General features: G+C 33.2%; 1 protein-coding gene across 2 annotated transcripts in view; it reads left to right on the forward strand.

Moving 5' to 3' along the window:
• LOC133185599 (uncharacterized) overlaps nt 1–20,810 on the forward strand; it is a 37,981-nt gene that overhangs the window by 13,766 nt on the left and 3,405 nt on the right. The window contains exons 6-31 of one of the 2 annotated variants that reach the window (XM_061320911.1): nt 246–422; nt 780–844; nt 1,705–1,808; nt 2,052–2,167; nt 2,442–2,545; nt 3,009–3,137; nt 3,536–3,677; nt 4,180–4,308; nt 4,455–4,580; nt 4,960–5,051; nt 6,210–6,288; nt 6,485–6,639; nt 6,875–7,015; nt 7,408–7,530; nt 7,737–7,923; nt 10,878–11,090; nt 11,415–11,676; nt 12,953–13,147; nt 13,456–13,561; nt 13,724–13,852; nt 14,050–14,173; nt 14,402–14,564; nt 14,750–14,823; nt 19,676–19,764; nt 19,974–20,108; nt 20,269–20,353. In XM_061320911.1, the coding sequence (XP_061176895.1) occupies nt 246–422; nt 780–844; nt 1,705–1,808; nt 2,052–2,167; nt 2,442–2,545; nt 3,009–3,137; nt 3,536–3,677; nt 4,180–4,308; nt 4,455–4,580; nt 4,960–5,051; nt 6,210–6,288; nt 6,485–6,639; nt 6,875–7,015; nt 7,408–7,530; nt 7,737–7,923; nt 10,878–11,090; nt 11,415–11,676; nt 12,953–13,147; nt 13,456–13,561; nt 13,724–13,852; nt 14,050–14,173; nt 14,402–14,564; nt 14,750–14,823; nt 19,676–19,764; nt 19,974–20,108; nt 20,269–20,353 (3,444 nt within the window). Of the gene's footprint in view, nt 1–245; nt 423–779; nt 845–1,704; nt 1,809–2,051; nt 2,168–2,441; nt 2,546–3,008; nt 3,138–3,535; nt 3,678–4,179; nt 4,309–4,454; nt 4,581–4,959; nt 5,052–6,209; nt 6,289–6,484; nt 6,640–6,874; nt 7,016–7,407; nt 7,531–7,736; nt 7,924–10,877; nt 11,097–11,414; nt 11,677–12,952; nt 13,148–13,455; nt 13,562–13,723; nt 13,853–14,049; nt 14,174–14,401; nt 14,565–14,749; nt 14,824–19,675; nt 19,765–19,973; nt 20,109–20,268; nt 20,354–20,810 lie in introns of both variants that reach the window. The other variant, XM_061320910.1, reaches the window with a different exon arrangement.

A 20,810-nucleotide genomic window follows, 5' to 3' on the forward strand; every position in this document is an offset into this window, starting at 1 on the left:
CTATTTCTTTATGTTTTTACCCTCATTGTCTTGAACCTTCGAGTATCTCAAAGTTTAATCTTGGTCTGGTTGAGTTTGAGATACTGAAGTTTGACTGTTTTAAAAAAATAATTTTTGTACAGTTAAAAATTACATTTTTTGGCGAATTTACTTCATGGAATTTTGAAGCAGCTTGTTCAGTTTAAATTAACATATAGGCATTTACCATATGCATGTACTATGTAAAATTTTTGTTTTGTTATCAGGTTGCATCAAAGGACACAGTTTGTGAGAATCAACAGGTCAAGGACTTCTTTACGACCTTAGTGACCTCTCATTTGAACTTTGACAGTGACTACCCTCACCTTGATTTTCTGGCTTGTAATGCTGTTCTCCACCCAGATGGAGTGGCCATCATAAAGGAGCTGGAAAATCTGGTGAAAGTGAGATAATTTTCTCATATTTTTGTAAAAGTTATTGTAGAAAAAGTTTTTGTAAGAATGATTTACTGTGGAATCATTTTAATTCGTGGGGGTCAATGTTCGTGGACAAGCAAAATTTTACTTGTTCGAGGGGACGTAATTTCGTGGGTTACTCGTTTATATGGTAGATTCAATTAATCAATATGTTTACAAAATAAACGTTCGTGGGGATGTAAATTTGTGGGTAAGGGTAACCCACGAAATCCATGAACATTGGTCCCCCACGAACAATGATGATTCCACAGTAGCTAAAAATCATCCTTGCTATATCATCATTTAGAAATGAAGATGTGCTAGTGTCTGTTTGTGAAATTTTAGGTCAAGGTAACAATGTCGAGGGATATTGCTGGAAATGACAGCAAACAGAGCTCTGAAAATAAAATGTAAGTATTGTCCAAGGTGAAGTACATTAAAGATTGATATATTCATTTGTTTCATATAAGATTGTTCTGATAGTAGAACCTGGCTTTAGAAAATAGACAGTCTACTATGTTCCATGATGTGCGCTTGGATCCCAACATAAGTACTTTCTGTAACCAGTTCATAATATTAACATATTTAAAAATTTTAATTCTGTATAAAGCATTCAGATGACAGGGGTTTTTTATAGCCCTGCTTCAAAGGAGAGGGGACATACTGTTTTACCCTTGTGTGTCTGTCTAGCTCTTCGTCTGTGCAGCTGTCAGTAATAAATTTTCATTGCATTTTTCTCAAAAATTAAACTACACTTCACAGATACTTGAAATTTTAGCACAAATTTTGTCTAGGCATGCCATATGGGGGATTCATTTTTGTATGAATCTGATGTCAACTTCATGTTTATCTGTGCATCTGTCCTATACCAAATTTTTGTCGCAGTTTTCTCAGCAACTACTCATTGCAGGTGTTTGAAATTTTAGCACACTTTGTCTAGGCATGCCATATAGTGGAATTCATTTTGTATGAATCGGATGTCAATTCCTGTTTGCTCTTTTTATCAAACAAGAAATGCTTAAAAAAGTAAAAAAAAAATCTCAATCTGAACCAGGGACATATTTACTAAATGTGGCATGTTAGTAGATAGGTCCCTATCTGAACATTTGATGCATCAAAATTCCCAATTTATGGACCTTTGACCTATCTTGAAAAGGGTGGGAAAATCCATTGATGATAGCGACATATATATCTTGAGAGAGTTTTCTAGAAGTAGTAGTTATCATGATTTTCTATATGCTACCATACATTGATTTTCTTTTTCTTGTAGAAATGTTGGTAAACTTTATTTTCGACTGGAGAAATTGAGAGGTTTAAGTGGAAACAACCAGCAGTCTTTGGCGGGTTTTGAGAAAATACAAACTGTTGGAAAAGGTACAAAAAATTTATAAAGAAGAAATGTGTCCTGATAAATGTTCTTGGAGATAATCAAGTATTTACTCAAAAAACATTCACTGAATAAGTGAAATTGAAATTTGTCCAGATTCCAAAAAAACTGATTTTTTTTTGATTGAGATTAAAATATGAATGCTCAAAGCACAGTGCAACTTTCATGGACTGGAAGTTTTCATCACATTAGTATTGTACATTTACTGTAATTTGAGAAAAACATTATAGGGGCTTATGGTGCTGCTGTATTATATAGAAAGAAAGACGATGACTCTCTTGTCATTCTAAAGGAAATTAACATGCATGACCTGAATGCAGCAGAGAGACAGCTGGCTCTGAATGAGGTGAGAGATTGATGTGATATTGAGGATTAATGCTAAATCCTGTAAAACAATGCTATGTACATGTAGGTTTAAAATCATAGTTTGAAAAAGAGATAAATAGGGACTTCCGACATTTGTATAACTTCTTATTTACAAGTTTTGTGCAAAGGACCTACAGAATTATATATCAAGATGGGACAGTCAGAAAAATCTTGTTGTTATTTTAGACTATATAAAGATAACAAAAGCAGTAACATGATGTAATACAGTGATTGGGACATTTGTCATTTATCAGGTTTCTATTCTGGCCATGTTGGATCACCCTAACATCATCAGTTACTATGACAGTTTTGAGGAGGATGGTGTTCTAATGATAGAGATAGAGTACGCTGATGGAGGGTAAGTCATGTCCTCACAGATTTAAGGACAGATGATACAAACAAAAAAATGGAAGTCTATATAGGTATATATATTTTTTGACTTATTTTGTAAATGATTAGAATAATAAATTTCTATAATATTAGGAAAATGTAAACTTTCTATGATGCTTAAAATTCCACCTTTCTGCAACCACCTTTTTTAATCTATATAACTTTTTGTCACTTAAAATTCAATTATTGTGAAAATTTGAATTAAAAATAAAAAGCTATGCGGTTAAACTTATTCATTTTACTTATATAAACATGATTTAAGTTGTTATTTTCAAGATTTTTGATAAAAAGTTTTTATTATCTTTCCTAAACTCAACTTCTTATTGTGTTGGGTTAGAAACCCAAAGTTATTGTTGAAACTTTTAAAGAGTTCTCCCACAATTTTTCAGAGTGAGATGCCGTTGTAAATAATGTTGTTTTTTTTTCTCTAGGACTCTTGCCCAGAAGCTGGCGGGCATGGCATCTAAGGACAAGAATTTGGAGGAGAAGGAAATCTTACAGATCTTCCAGCAGATTGTGGCAGCTATTAGACATATCCACGAACACAACATACTCCATAGGTTTGTGTTTACTGATTCCTGTCCATTAGACATTAGCAGATGTAACATTCATAGAAAATTAGGATGAGGATTAGCTATAGTTCTGTTTATGTTGACAAAATCATTTTCTACGTACAAAGATGAAAGCCATGAATGTACCACGAAAAATGAAGATAATAATATTTTTGTCTTCTATAATTTAGTTGTGAGGCTAATAATTATAATTAGGCAAATTAGGCAACAATCATACTAAAGACCTTAAATGTCTAAAAAATCAGCATATTTTAAATCAATGGAAAAAAGTCACATGATATAACTGTACCAGGATTTGGTTAGTTAAAGAAGCATGTTCATGTAGATAACATAAGCATCTAATTATTTTTGCATGTAATTTTCATTTCTCTCTTTTATGTTTATAGAGATCTGAAAACAGCTAACATCTTCCTTACAAAGGAGGGTGTTGTTAAAGTGGGGGACTTTGGGATTTCTAAGATGCTGAGCTCTGCTAACAAGGGAGCTAACACAGTTCTAGGGACACCTTATTACATCAGTCCAGAGATGGTATGTTAGCATTGCCTTCATTTACACCTCTTCCTCCCCCATGTTAAAATATATGTATGTGATAATTTGATTTTTGAATTGATTCACTGTGTTTTGTTCACTTCATTAACTGAAAAAATCTAAGAAAGTATTATACATGAATCTGTGTTTTCTGATGGTCGTGTCTTATTTTGTTACTTTGATTCTTGGATAACTAGCCATTTAATTTTTTGTACATATATCCAGAAAAAATATTAATCGATGTCCATTAAATGACTATCAAAGGTACTATTTAATAAAAGGGTATGAAATGATGTTACAAAAACGTTTGTCCAGTAGAAATGTGAAAGATTTACTTTAACTTGAAAGCTGCATGTATAAAGGCTCATTTGCAGTAGGTGTCTCCATGTGTAAAATAAAATAAATGATAAAAAAAATGTCATATCAAAATATATGCATAAAAGTATCTAAATGTCACATTACCATCATGTATAGCAACAATAAGATAAAGTTTGATTTTCAGTGTGAGGGTAAGCCATATAATGATAAATCTGACATCTGGGCCCTAGGATGTATACTGTATGAGATGGCCTGTCTCCAGAAAACATTTGAGGGATCAAACTTACCAGCTCTGGTCAACAAAATCATGAAGGTATCCCCACTTATTGACCGGTGCTGTTAGTAAAGGGATTTATTCTGATTATAAGAAACTGAATACCAAAAAAAAAAAAAATAAATAAAAATAAAGAATAGATAAATATGGTTTTATAGTGTATTTCATGTTTTTTGTGATTTTAGGGACAATTTGCTCCAGTAAAAGGGAATTACAGTGAAGAGTTTAAGTCTTTGATTATGGATATGTTAAAACAGGATCCAGATGAGAGACCCTCAGCCAATGAAATCATGTACACCAGGCTGCCTGAGGTTTGCAACAGTGACTGTATAATTTTGTCCATGGTTTAAATTTATGAGAATTCAGAATTATCTGCCACACTTAGGTATAATTATTACAGTCAAACCTCATTATCTTGAACTTTATCGGACAAAAAAAAACTTCGAGATATCCAAGTATTCAAGATATCAAGGGTTAATTTCTTAAAGAATTAGTGGTTGGGTCTTCCCGTTCACTTTGACATATCGATGGTATTCAAAATATCAGTGTTCAAGATACCGAAGTTCAACTGTATTGACTTCATTCCCTTGTTTTTGAGTTAAATCTATGTATATCTATGGTAATTTTGAACCACCAACAGCTATGAAATTGTCATTTATTGAAAACTTTGATGACTTGTATGTTTGACAGTTGATGAACCAGTTTGAGGACCCTGATACTGATGATGAGTTAGCCTTGTCTCAGGGAAATGTTAATGATCCAAAGTCCAAGAAAAAGCTCAGGTAAGGACAGTTTACAAGAGATGCTAAAGGGAGCAAACTCTGCAGATTTAACCAGTAGAGGATAATATTAATATTCTACTTCTTTGTGCTTTTAGCTATGTATTGTGAAAGTACATGTTTTATGTTTTAAGCAGTTATATTAAAAAGAGAAGTTATTTTTCATTTGCAATTTTTCCTTGTAATTGAATATTTTTGGATAAAGAATGAAATTTTACGATGTTCTTTCTGACCAGAAACCAGTATCAGACCTCTTCCATAAAAGCAAATACATGTATTTAACTGACTTTAGTAGGGACATACAGTAATAATGTGTGATTGTGGTTTTGTGTAGTCGTGCTCTGGACAAGCGGTAATACACTGGGTGTCGTGGGAAGTCACATTTCCTGTCATTGGTGTTGTTTTGGCATAAATAATGCATATTGTACTGTACTTTTAAGAATTATTTTCAAGTTACTACTGCTGTTAACATTTTTAAATAATGATTATTACCAAAGAATAGAATAAAAGATAATCAAAAAGTGTTTTTCAAGAAATGTAATTGAAAATATAACAAATATATTTCATTCTTTATGGACATCATATATAGAAAACATTTTGTAAATATCAAAGGAAATCTCAAAATATTTCTGAATCACCAGCTTATTAACACTTTCACTATTTATGCATGCATTAATTGCCTCTCTACACTGTCAACTCACAGCTCAAATATATGTCAATTCTGAGATAGGTAAAAGTAGGATTACATGTAATGATACAAAAATTGACATTGGAAAGGAAAGAAAATAACAATCACTTGTACTCTGCAAATAATCTATTCTTTAAACACCTTGTACACATGGGGTCTTTCCTTCAGGTTCAAAACGTGTACAATAGTTCAGATGAACTGTATCATATATGTGATATCTAACTGACAAAAAAGACATTTTCATATTTTGGTTTCAAACGTAGGAATTTTAAATTATTTATGCACGAGTCAAGGCTATAAACATTTGAGACAAGCATGCATGCTTTTTTTCTATAGAGTGTAACATTTTTCCATGTAATTCTTTTTTTAGATGTAATGACCCAGAATAAAAACAAATAGTTTAATATTTTCAAATACCGGTACCTGAGAAATTCATTATCTACCTGTAACCCACATTATACATTATTTTACAGGTCAGTGTTTTTCTACTTTGAGAGCTGCACAGCTTGCATGACTCCTATTGAACTGCCACCCAAAATCAAAATAAGACATGTAAGTGAATTATACTGCCCATAGTGAAGTTTATTCAGGGGATATACATATGCAGTTGCTAATTTTGTTTTTCATCAATGATACATATATATTTCTTAGTACATGTATTTTATTGGCAAGAAGAAATTGAAGACCTGAATATCTGTGTGAATGGCGGCATATGCACTCTTTTGGTTAACTTTTACTGATATTACAGGCTGCAGTAGGGGAAGATCATGTGATTGTTGTAACCACTGAAAAACAAGTGTACTCATGGGGTTCAGGGGTCAAAGGTCAATTAGGGCATGGAAACACAGAGAGTAAGGTCAAGCCAGAACTTGTTCAATCACTGAATGGAAAATCTATATCAAGGTAAAAAGCCAAAGATTGCTTTAGAAACATTTATTATTTCCCTTTAACACGACTCAACAGTGCTTTTTAGTCCTTGTATGCCTACATCCAAACATTTAAAAAAGTTGTTTTCTTAACTTTAATATGTTAAATTAAAAAAGAGAAATTTTTGTTGGAAGACTTGAATTTCACCTGAAGTATTTTTTAATTCAGTATGTGTTTGGGAGAACAATAATTTCAATTTTCCCCATTTCAGGGCTTGTTGTGGTGATGGTTTCAGTATTTTTGCCAGTGACAATGGGATTGTCCTGACCTGTGGAGATGGGTCGGATGGATGTCTGGGTCATGGAGACACCCTCTCCTGCTACCGACCTCGACTCATAGAAACACTACTCAGGTACAGGGACTATTGTTTATTTATCAATAATCATGCAGCAATTGCTGCACAGTACTCTTATAATTGGTAATTTACTGTTGTAAAATTTTCGTAAAATTTTGGGCATAGTACAAATCATAATTAGTGCTCACAATGTTATAAACAGGTCAATTATAGAAATTGCAAACATAAAAAAGTAAAAATTTGATTGCTTTATTCAAGAACTGGAGAAAATCACAGAATTTATTATCTGATAATACACACATGTATACATGTAATCTAATGGTGCAACTTTGGTGTGAAATATGTCAATAATATAAAGACCAGGCATTTAAAAAAATATATTGCACTGTTAACTTGAAGGTTGAATGATTTTTTAAATGTCATTATAAAATAAATTTCTGTTATTATAGTTTGGACGTGATTGCCATTTCCTGCGGCAGTAAACATGTAGCTGTAGTGGGGAGTGAGGGGGAGGTACTAACCTGGGGATGTGGGGCTGATGGTAGGCTTGGACTGGGCAAAGAAGATAACCAGTAAGTCATAACAGATCCATAAGATTATTATCTTTTCTATTTAAATATATTTTTTAATTTATGAAAGAGTAAATGATGCTGTTGCTGTCCAATTTTTTTTAAATACTAATCTTAGGGTGAATGAAGAAAAAGTGTGAATAGTTTTTGTTAAAAGTGGGAAAAATTTCTGTGTTACATGTATATAAATAATAATTTAAAATTCATAGTTGTCAGCCCCAGGAGCTGACTATTGAGGAGCCTGTTGTGATTCGGGATGTTTTCTGTGGGGTAGACGGCACAATGTTTCTGACCGATGTTGGAAGTGTTTTTGCCTGTGGCAGTAACTCTGAGAACAAACTAGGCCTTAACAACAGGCAGGGGTTCATCATGGCCATGAAAAATATCTTCACAAAGGTATGATATAATATCAGTAAGTGAAAGGGGATGATTCTTATGGTTTGTGGATTATGACAGGCCACAAAAAATTTGTGGATAATGGCCCACTGGAAACCCATTATAATACTGTATTCAGCAATACATTAAAAAGTTTCACAGTGGGCATTCAGATTTTCTATAGGATTATTGTAAATCTTGATTTTAAAATTAGGCACATAATGGAACTGAGATTTTAACTTCAAAAATGAAATTACATAGAAAACATTGTTTTTGATGATTTTAAAATTCCCTTAGAACAATTCAAAGTATTCAATAGCATTTATTTTTTGATTAAAAAAAAATGAATCTAGGTCAGTGTTGAAATTTGCATTGCTGGTACAGTCAGTCAACTTCTTAACATTAACCTATTGATACAATTGATGCATAATATGTAATAATACACCCAATTTAAAATTAGGACCTCAGTTTGGAAGTATCACATCATTTGATACATGTGGCAATTTATTCATTGAAATCATATCAGTGTTGTCTAAAGTAGGATAAGACATACATGTAATTCACTCAAATGGGAATGTTAATAAAGTGTTGCTTGATGGAATGTGAATTTTATAATAGCAAGAATTACTGAGAGACTTGAAATGGAAAATGAAAATAAAAAATCTGAAAAGAACTGAGAAATAGCTATAAGGTTGATTGGTACAAATTCTGTGATAGTTTTTGTAAAGGAGATTTTTTGGAAAAAAATACATTTACAGTTATGTATTTGAATCCAATATATTGAGAAAAATTTATTTAGGTCACAGAAAATCTATTTTTAGATTCTCTTCCCCACCCGCCCCTCTCAAAGTGTCCTGCTTCTTCCTTTTTTGGTTTTAAATGTGGATGGAAAATAAGACAGGACATCTGCATGCATTACAGTTGTATTGTAGAGGAAACAGCTTCTGGTGGTACTTTTAAAAGTCTTCTTGTTGAGAGACAAATAGTTGATTGACCTGTTCTGTATTGATCTTCCAGAGAGAGAAACTGAAGTGAAACTTTAGGAGGTATTCTGAGGAATTCAGCATTTCTGGATTTATATGATAAGGCTAGGGAAACTTCATCTGAGACAAGAATTTTTTTGAGCTCAAGAATAAACCAATTAATTTGGGAGCTAACTTGTGCAATTTTTCTTCTTGTTCATTTAGGACAAACTGCTATTTGATTTTTATCTGACTTATTTGAACTTTTCTTTCATTTACAGTTATGTTAATTTTTCTATGCAAGTTTCAGAGCTGCCAACCCTTATGATTTTGGCAAAAAGCTTACAGTTTGAGTATTTAAAATACATCTTCTGGTATCTCTATTTATTCTTGTAATTTCCTTTTTTCTTCATCAATTGTTTAAAATACCTGTATTTTCATTGCTGTCCATGTTCAACTCTCACTATTATACAGTAAAACACACTTATAGCAAACATGCTTATAATGAATTGATGCTTACAGCAAAGTGATTTCATTTCCAGTGGCTTTAAAATATATTGTGAACTTAAAACAGATATAACAAATTACTTTTATAATGAAGCAAAGTCTTCCGTCCCTGGCACTTCGTTATAAGCGTGTTTTACTGTTATAAAAAGTCAGCTCTTGGTTGAATTGTCATTATTCGTTTTCTATGTTAACTTGTTATATAAATCATTTTAAAGTAAACAAAATGAAAAAAATCTCCAGCAGTTGGCGTCCTAAGCTGCCCCTGGATTCCTTCCATATGATTTTTCATTTTCTGACGTTGGCAGGTCTGAAGGTTTCTCCTTGTCTATTATTTACAGCTGTTGTTAGTGTAATTGTGCTTTATCATTTTTTGTGTATTTGCTGTTGCATTTTAATGATGTATTGAATCTACAATATTGACTCTTTTGGGCTCATAAGTTGGAGAGATTCATACCAGCAATTCATTCAAGCCTTCTTCTGTATCTCTTCTCTTTGAGCCAATTTTCAGTAGAATATATTGCTTATTTCATGCCCTCGATGTTTGTCGGAGGTGATGCAGGAAGTAAAGTTAATTAGTTTTGATTGTTAGAATGCAAGCTTAATGAATGAAAGCTGAGAGAAGTTTGAATTTTTGTGGAAAATAACCATCATGAGAAAACTGAAATAGAATGATATTCATGTAAATACTAAATTCATAGGAATGAAAAAAATTTTATAAAGGTAATATGAATACCTTTTTTATTTTTATATAAAAAATTAAAATATCCTAAAGTTAATTGCAATGCCAAAAAATTGGAGGAAAATCCAGAAGTAGAATTGCTACTCATTAGAAAAGTTTATCATTATTAAAAACTTTAAAAATAAAGATTTCCTTACCATGATATTTTTACCTTATATGTACTCTGAGAAAATATACATCTACATGTAAAATACAGCCTTGTCCTATCAGCTGTAAGCAATCATTTCAGCCAAGACTGCTTTGTCCTGCTGGCCTGGCCAGTATAAATTTTATTTGAGTTTGAACAATATGCTTCTATCGACTTTGGTGTTTTCCATAGTACCTGGATGGAATCTAATTAAGGGTAGGGGAAGGAATGGCATAGAGGCCAGCTAAGACTTTGCTTTGGAATAAATTTGAATAAATAGTGAATTTTTCATTGTTTTGAATTCATGAATCAGAAAGCTTAAAACTAAGAAAGTTTTCTTCATCTTATGCCTTGAATTTCTTGTTCCATTGAACAGTTATGATGCAGTATATCTTTGCTTTAGCCAAAGATTTCAGAGATATAAAGAGAAGTGGGTATAAAAGACTTGCCTAGGATGCTTCTAGAATGAATAAATTCCTTTAAATACTGCTGCCATTTATGCTGATAACTGTCCAGAAATCAGAAAAGGAAAATGATTTTTGTTTGTTTAAAACAGATCTATGATATTTTTGAAGTCCACTATGACATAAATTGTAAATATAAGCTTGAGATAATGTAATATCTACTGTTCCCATTGCAGACAGAGGTAGAGGGGGCTAGCAACCCCACCCCAGTCAGGGCTCTGGCTCGACACAGGGTCCAGGATATATCTATGGGGGCGTGTCACACAGCTGTTATTGTGGAGCCAGGACATATCTATACATTTGGTAAAAACAGTGAGGGACAGTTGGGGATCGGGGATACCAAACCATCCAGGGCACCAGTGGAGGTCAAGGCCATGCTGGAGACAGTGGTAAATGTGTGTACAATACAGGCACTACCTTATAGCTAGTAATCACTGCATACAACCATAATGATATGTTGTTAAAGTATTTGGAAAAAAAATGAAAAATCCTAATTCTATCAGAAAGTACCAATTTGAAAGAAATAAGTCTGAATATAGTGATAAACTAAAGGGAACATTGAACAACTAAAGGAATTCAAATTCATAAAATTTACTATACTTTTTTAAAAATAGAAATGGAATAATTTCATTTTAGAATTAATTTCAGACCATTGGTTTTATTATATCCACATTAACAATATACTGGTTCTCTCATACTGATTTATTTTCCAGAGGGTACAATGTGGGGACCACTACACAGTGTGTAGTACAACTTCTAATGAGCTGTATTACTGGGGACTCAGAAACAAGACCCCTGTGTCGGGGATCCTACAGGATAATGACTCCAAGTCCAGCACCACTGACAGCTTCATCAATAACAATGACATGAGACTGGAGAGTGTGACCCCGAGGTCAGGGACGACTAAGGCACACTCCCGACAGGCCAGCATTACCAGTGTGACTAGTGTTACCAGCAACAAGGACTCTGTACAAGGTGGGGAAAACAACTTACAATGAGAAAGGGATATTTATGTTTAACTCAGAAACTGAATTATAGTGATCTCCCATCAAACCTAATGTCAAAAAATATTCTTTGTGAAGAAAATTATGTTAAATATAAAATGTGTAAAACATGTTATACTCAGTACCTCATAAATGAATGGGGAAGGGGGGGGGGAGGTATACCAATATTCCAATATTGTCAGACTTTCTGTCTCTCCATCTTTTTCATTGTCCAAAGTTGTAACTTTTGAAAAGAGAAACAGACTGTTGCTTTGCACAAATATTGTGTATGACCTAATAAGGGTATACCATGGTCAAAAGCCAAGGTCATGGAAATCAACACATTTAAAAATACTTTGATATTAAGAGGTTTGATTTAGGTAGTAGTTGATACAAATGTTGACCTGATAATTTGTCATTCCCTCTAACAAGGTTATTTTAATAAGGTCATAGGTCTCTGAAATGTATAAAATTTTTGTCTTGGCAATGAAATTAATAGCGAGCGCAGTGAGCTCAATAGACTAACGTGTAAGAACAGAGGAAATTCGGAATGAAAATTGTACATACGTCTGGCAAATTTTCTGGTGCAACATTCCCAGAATTCCTTCGCTACCAGGGTTCCATGCGAAGTTCTTACAAAACATACAAAAGACCAAGGACAATTATTCATTACCGAGAGATACATTTACTTTTCTTTCTTTGCAGAGAGCTTAAAAGAAACAAAAAAAAATTACATTCACTCTACAACGTATTTCATTTATTGTTGCACAAGATCTTTAGTCTCGTTCAATCAGACGCTCGGCTGTCTCCGTAAATTCCGACGTCATGTGACGTCACAGTCTTGACTGTGTCTCGTGCGGTTTGACGTTTGAAGAGGTGGATCAATGTTACAAGTGTAAGCTGTGTAAATAGGTTTTTTGATGGTACAACTGCGCTCGCCTCAACGGTCACACCGTAAAACATATTAATTATCATAAATATTGTTAATGATCAGAGAATGTTTCTTAAACTAAAACCAAACACTTGACAAGGTCAATGCTACGTCATTTAGCAAAGTGTTTTTTATTTTTTGAATTATTTGAATTAAAGAGTTCTTGTATGCAATTTTCCACTGTGTATTTTGAGTGTGTAATATAAGGACAGCTCTTCTTTGTATTCACATTTTATTAAACCTTAAGAATTATGTTTACATTCAAGACTCTGAATTTTCATTTAATCCTTCTCTGACCTAATAAGTATACCCAGATGATTGTTTTACACTGATATAGGATCCCAGTCTTCTGTCCAGGGAGAAATTGAAAGAGAGGCTGTCACTCTGATGAAGAGCCCCGCTCACAAACGCCAGAAAAGTATAGACAGTGTGGCCAGTATAGCCAGTCTAACGGACAGTGGAATCCCCAGCTCTAGTGGGAACACCACTTCTGAATCAACTTCTCAGGGACCAGTGGGATTCAGGCCACTCAGTGAGTTAAAAGTTCTCAGTTATAATGTTTGACAGTAAATAGGAAGTTACATTCTGTTTGATAAATAAGTACATGTACCAATACAGCCAAACAAACCAAACACTGAGAGCTGATTGTTTCCTTTGTAGTAAACAAAATATGGAGAAAACCCTGCACAGACTTCTGGCATTTTTAATGCTTTTTGTTTGAATAATTTTAAGTTTTAAAAATGGGAATTAATCTTAATTTTTGCATTCATTTGCTTCCATGAGGCATCTTAGAGCGATATCTGTACGATTTATTATCGTATTATTATTATTGTGCTATAGGTAGTGTCAGAAAGAGGACCCCCAGTGAAGGCAGTCTAAAACCAGAATCTGAGCAGGGGTCTCAGGAAAACTCAGAAATCATCTTCCCTCCCATGCATTTGATGAGGTATGTATCAATTTATATGTTAATTCACACATACAAGTATCTGCCATCAGCTGCATGAAGTTTTAAGGATGTGAATTATTCCCTTCACAAAGTGCACTTCAAATAATGTGGAAATGGTGCTTTTACATTCAACATGTATCTTACAGAAATGTTTATTTTTAGAATACTCAAGTCTGGTGATGAGATGTTGTCTATCAGTGGGTTTTTCTGCCATGGAGAGAACCTCTTTATTCAGATGGAGACTACTGCCCCACCCCCAAGACGGAAAAAACGGAAAAAGATTGGAATCAGGTTGGTCAACAAGCAAGAATTTGTGTTGTCTGTTTTTAGAAACACTCTTTTGTTTCTGTCAATTCACACTGTACAGAAAAAAAATCCTATTTAGTTCTCCCTTTTATAGCAATGATGGAACAAATAAAGGGAAGTAACTTTGATTGTGCTACAAGAGTATGTGATAGAACATACTTAACTTGAATTCTGTGTTTCAGAAAGCGATTTAGTGGTAACACTCTCAATGTTCCCACGGAGACTCAGGCCCTGTACACTGCCTCCAGTCGAGAGGGTGGGGATGAATACTCATCAGAGGCCTCAGAAATTGATACTCAGGGCACAGTATGTAGTATCATTTTCTATGATAGCATACAATTTAATATAACAGAATTATTGAAAGACAAGAAACACAGATTCTTATCATAAAATTCCATCATAATAAATAAAACATAGTCCTCTTTACCTCATCAGGGATATGATCAGGCTTCATCAGTTTTTTTTTTTTAGATACCATGTTGTGCTTTTCAATGGTGACCAATTAGAAAAATTTTAACACTTGATACTTTTTAGGTTCCGTCCTGGATAAGAAATGAATTTAGATTCAGTGAACAGGAATCCAAGGATGATGGTAATGAAGCAGACGACACAAGTGACCAATCAGATGATGCCTTACATAGAAGAGTCGTTGACAGCTCTATGTCCAATATCCAGATCAACAAAGATCTAGCCCCAAGTAAGTACTTTTGTAACACATGTGAAACATGTTGACTCTTTAAACAAATACATGTATACAATGTATCAGAGTTTGAGTATGCATGATTTCTTTCTTGGCTTTTTTATCTCTTCAAGAATGTATGTAGATATTTTTGGTTGAATGTGGGTAATACTCAATCTCTTTATTTTTTCTTTCTTATTAAGATCCTGGAATCATAGAAATAAGCCCAAGAGATAAAAAGAAAGAGCAGACGAAAACACCAAATGCCTCTAATGTGGTAAATCATTTTGTGTCTTATGTGACATTTATATAGAATCTCCCACGGTTTGTGATTGGATATGATTTTTATCCAAAGAGATGTATGCTTTTTTTTTAATCCCCAAGCCTAGAGAAGAGGATAAAAAACACACATGTTGGATGAAAGATATATCCAACCACAAACCATGAGAGATTCTTTTTATCACATGTTTTACATAGCTATCATATGTTTTATATTATATATATATATATATATATATATATATATATATATATATATATATATATATATATATATATATATATATATATATATATATTAGGGATGTCAACGAATATTCGAGTACTCGACTATCGTTCGATCATACCGACTATCGACTAAAATTTCTTTAGTCAGTTATTCGTTAAAATATGTTACCTAAAACAAATTTTAAATTCAAGGTAATAAACTTGGATTCGCCCTTTTCATTTATATACAGATCAATGTTTTCTTAAGTAAAACTCGGTATGGTTTAACTGTTCAAAGAAAATTATTTGTATGTCAATTTATGTTCGGCAAATATGCCTCCAATATCTGCAGTTTTTGGTATAGTTTAAAAGATATCAGGATGGAAAAAACAGTTAAAAGTACGTTATCAAGGTTATGTGAAACTTGTATTCTGTAGTGGAACATCAAATATGGTATATCATATGCCAAATCTGTCAATCATACATGTAGTAAACACAGTCTTCAAGTGAGACTTTTTTTTAAGTAAGTTCTCCGAAAAAATTCCAAAAAAGCAGACCCAGAAAGAAAAATGTTGCTATCACAAACATGATTATCAAGGATTGTCAACCACTTGCTATTGTAAATGGAGAGGACGTTCAAGAATTGTTTGGTTTTGTAGATTCAAATTATAAAGTTTCAACCTGCAATTCCATAAGATCTGACGTAATGCAACTATTCATAAAGAATAATTAAACAGCTGTTACAAAATTGCAAATACATGTAAACTGGGGGACAGTTATGAGCGTAATTATTAATTAAATGGTGTTTCTTTCTGATATTAATATCATGCAGTCATTTTAAGATTGTATTGATTATTTGCGCAAATTCCTCTATGTTTTATAAGAGACATGCTTTAATTGTTTACCAGTCAAAGGTCACTGACATGACACGTAGAAATGGCTTCAATTAACGGGTACATATACTATTGTTATGAAAATAAAGTAGAAGGGGGAGTGTTTGATATCCTGCATTTAGATAAAATGTGCAATAAATATTATATCATATAATATTAAATATTATATTAATTTTGAAATCAAATAAATTGGATAAATAGAGATGTACAGTATTTATTGTACTACGTAGATGTTTAAGATTCAGAAATTCGTTGTATAATGTATGATAGCGTAGATTAAATATTGTATAACTAGTCTATAAAAAACAAATAGTGAAAATGACATGAAAAATTAATTTAAATTTCAACGAATATTCGACTATCGTTCGACTAAAGCCTCCGACTATTCGACTAAGCTGTCCGAATAAAATTGACATCCCTAATATATATATATATATATATATTTTTATACATGTATATATATATATATATATATATATATATATATATATATATATATATATATATATATATATATATATATATATATATATATATATATATATATATATTTATTTATTTATTACATTTTCAACAGTGAAATACTGTGATTTATTTATTGAATAAAAGTGGTATTCTCTCACAGTGTGAAAGGATACCAAAATGATATTCTCTCACAGTGTGAAAGGATATCAAAGTAAGTAAAAATTAATTTCCGGCCTGTCATAAGATAGAGATAGTATAACTAACCATCTTGATAGAGCTAAAACTGCAAATTTCTTACCAAATATGTTGCTAAAATCCATGCATGCTTTGTAATGTTTTCAATCTCGCAACTGGTACAGTACCGACCAGACACAACCTAACAGAAAGCGAACCCAGAGCGCACCCCGGGTTCGCTCTCTGGGTTCGCTTCGGGTTCGCTTGGGGTCCGCTAGTGCTGACCCTGAGCGAACCCGGAGCAAACCCAGAGCGGACCCAGAGCGAACGCCGAAAGCGAACCCAAATTCAGTAGCGGTCCCAGAAAGCGAACGCGCGTTCGGTGTTGCGTAACAGAGCTGTCAATCAGGATTAGCGATTAACTCATCAGCGCGTCGACCAATCAACATGCCGAACAGGTCTATCAATCAGGATAAGTGATAAAATGCATTGACCATCAGCGCATCGACCAGTCAACATGCCAGTTTGTAATCTAAACATTGTACAAGCAAAGCGTGTGAATGTACAGTGTAAAAATATTATTAATATGATTTTAAACATGATTTTACATTTATATATTTTAATTCTCCAGACAACATGCAATATTTACACATCTATTTTCATTATTTTTTATTTTTAAAATTTATTAATACATTATATATTTTTAATCCAGGTAGCATGTTACATGTATAGTTACATATTTATTTTCTTTATATTTTTAAAATCCATTAATATATAAATATACATTGCGTAAATTTATCAGACAATAAGTACTTTAATTCATAGTAAAAAAAAGAAGATAATAATAGTATACAGGCTTACATGTTCACGAACCTTTTACATGTACTACATGTAATTTTCAAAATACTTTATATAGATATAAAAAAAAATACTAGACTACTAGACTAGTACTTGTGCATGAAAAGTGCACGTAATTCCAACATTAGTAAATTGAACTTGCAAAGATACCTTAATACGAAAACGTACATATATTTTTTTCATTACATAGGTACCTGTATTTGAACTTTGTAATTGTCATAATTATTTAATTTTAACACTTTAATAATTATAGTTTCAAAGTGAAGCCAAGGTCATCACGTGTCGGTAATCATCCACCTGTTTCGAAGATATTGACACTTGCTAGCTGGATGTATACTGTCTCCATGGTCACGGTATACCTGAGTATATACTCCCCCTACATTCGATGCCCCTTAAGTTACATGTACCTCGCCTCGAGTACGGAGAGGAGTAAGGGGCTCATCGAAATAAAACAATAAAAAAAAAATACAAACATCGGGCGTTATTATCTTAATTTCATCTACTTAATCATGCCAGGTTACAGTAATTGAGTTCTTGTTTTGTTTGTTTTCTTTCTTTCTTTTTTTTTTTAATTTATTTTTAAACATTTAGAATTTTGTTTGTTAACATGCAGCTCCAGTATGTACATGTATCATGTATGTAGTGGACGGGTGGGGGGGGGGGGGGGTCATGAAGCAGTAAGGAACATAAACTATTCAAATGATCATTTACATGTATTTGAGAACAATTTAAAAAATAATATATTCTTATCAGTGGACCAGTTACTAGTTTTTATTTGTTTGTTTGTTTTGGTTTTTTGATTGTTGTTGTTGTTGTTTTTTATAAGTCTTCCGTTAAACTCGCCTTATAAAACAATGATTTATAGCATGGAAGTAAATTATAAATGATCTGTAAAACGAAACTCAAGTTACACTGTATGAGAATTTTTAGTGATTATCACGACCTACATATACATGTAATGGACGACAACCTAGCTTAAATGTAAACTGCTAAATATGAAAACTTAGCATTTTACGTGTACAGTATGTCTCATATATTTCATAGATAAGATCATAATTCAGGTGTTTGTCTTTCAAACATTTAAATTACGATTTAGCAATTGCAATTACAATTGAAAGTTCACACTTATTTTAAAACGCACAAATAATGTAAACAAATGAATTTGAAAACTTTTTTTTTATTAAGATACTCTTATCAATTTCACTTCATCCGATACATCGAAAATAAATTTAACCCCTTTTTCTTCTTTTTCTTTCGAGATATACTTAGCTTGTAAGTTAAGAAAAATAAAAGTGATAATTCTACGTCGTATGTACGGTGAAATTCTTGAAAATTTATATCAACGTTCTCCATATTGTCACTTACATGTACATGTTTCGATCGCCATAAAAACAGTAATGATCGATTTCACTACTGTATTTGGAATATACAAGGGGCGGGGCTTACTAGCGGCAAGATTAAAGCGGGGTCCGCTTCACGCATGAGTGCGTAAAGCGAACCCGGAAAGCGAACGCCGGGTTCGCTCTAGCGGGCCCAGAGCTGACCCCGAGCGAACGCAGAGCGAACCCAAAGCGCACCCAGAGCGGTCCCAAATTTTCTGAAAGCGGACCCCGAGCGAACCCAGGAAGCGAACCCGGGGTGCGCTTTGGGTTCGCTCTGGTGTTAGGTTGTGTCCGGTCGGTACTGTAAGCTATGAGGTCTCAACCGCTCAACTATGATGTCAAGCCTATGACACGGTGTTAAGAAAAGACAGAGGCAAAGGGAAAATAAAAAAAAAATGTAATAAACAGAAAATTCAATGTTTTGTAGATGAATATGGAATTTATTTCAATCGTGAGACAGGATTTTTTGATATTTTCACTCGTGCTTCGCACTCGTGAAAATATCAAAAAATCCTGTCCCACTCCTGAAATAAATTCCATATTCATCTACAAAACATTGAATATCCTCTCTCTCTCTCTCTCTCTCTCTCTCTCTCTCTATATATATATATATATATATTATTTGTATGAATCCACTAAATTTGACTTAATAGCTAATCTTACAAAAACCATTGTGACATCACAACTGTAGATATGAAAGCAATATATGACCAATATACACTGTGTGAAGGCATAAACATGTGTTACAGCATATTCTTTAAATAGGGTTACTGGATCTGTCTTTTAAATACAAATAGTGTTTAGTGATACACATGTATGATTTTACATTTAATTAAATTGAACGCTTTTTAAAATCCTGTCATCCTTGTAGTCCAAGCTGGTGAAGGTTCAGGATTTTTCTCATCGGTCGATATCTACTAACAGTACGGAGAGTGAGATTGACTGCTCTACAGACAATGGGTAAGAATTCTGTCTAGATCACATCAAAAGACCAGACAATGGGTAAGAATTCTGTCTAGATCACATCAAAAGACAAGACAATGAATACCATGAATATAGTAAACCAGGTGTACCAAGAACACTTGTACACTCACATCACAATTTTTTGAACGTGTGCAATTTATTCAAGAAATTCACTGAAGAACTTGAACCATTTTATAATTGACCAGGAGCAAAAGAGTCAGTGACACTGCAGGGGTCAGGAAAAGCCCACAACCAACTGCCAAGAAACCCCCACAAAACAGACTACCTCCTGGGCCACAGCGACCTCTGACCCGGACCAAAGGTCAACCAAGAACAAGAGGGTTGGTCAATTATAACAATCATGACCTAAATACATTTTTGGCAAAACAATTGCTCTGCTAAATGTTTCTAATTTTCCTGTTTGTGAAATTCGTTGTAAAAGCTTTATTTTTAAACTCTTTTCTGTATATGTAATGCATATGTTGATGTATTGTACTGTAGAAATGATTTGTCCTGGAAAGAAAAATTGGCAGCTCGAGGTTTTGTCTCAGATGTCACAGTGAAAAGAAAACAAGAGGCACTCCAGGTCAGTAATTATGTTTTATTTTGAAGTATACAGGACATTGTGAAGAACAAGTGGAGGTTATTTGTGTGGGAGGTATATATGCTAATAATTAATTAAGTTTTGTATATCAGTAGGTGATTGTGAGGTATCTATTGCAGGTAATGGTTCTTAGATACTTATACAGGTAATAGATAAACTTGGTTATAAGAAAAACTCTGGGACAATGAATTTTACTTCCTTAGTAAGGAGATTATATCTGTAAAAGGAACTTTGTTGAAAGTCGCAGAGGGGATACATATGAAATCCCTTATAATGGAAATTCCCTTATTTAACCAAGTTCTTTATAAGCAAGTTTTCTGTACATAAACTCGATATGACTTAATCTTCATACAATAAAAGCATTACATATCTGATTTCTTTGGCTTATAGGGCAGTAACAAGGACTGTCCATCACTGTCAGTCACTGGCTTTCTTCTGT

Source organism: Saccostrea echinata, unplaced genomic scaffold (genome assembly GCF_033153115.1).
Source record: "Saccostrea echinata isolate AGI-Se365-2 ecotype Australia unplaced genomic scaffold, CSIRO_AGI_Sech_v1 ptg000012l, whole genome shotgun sequence".
NCBI lineage: Eukaryota > Metazoa > Mollusca > Bivalvia > Ostreida > Ostreidae > Saccostrea > Saccostrea echinata.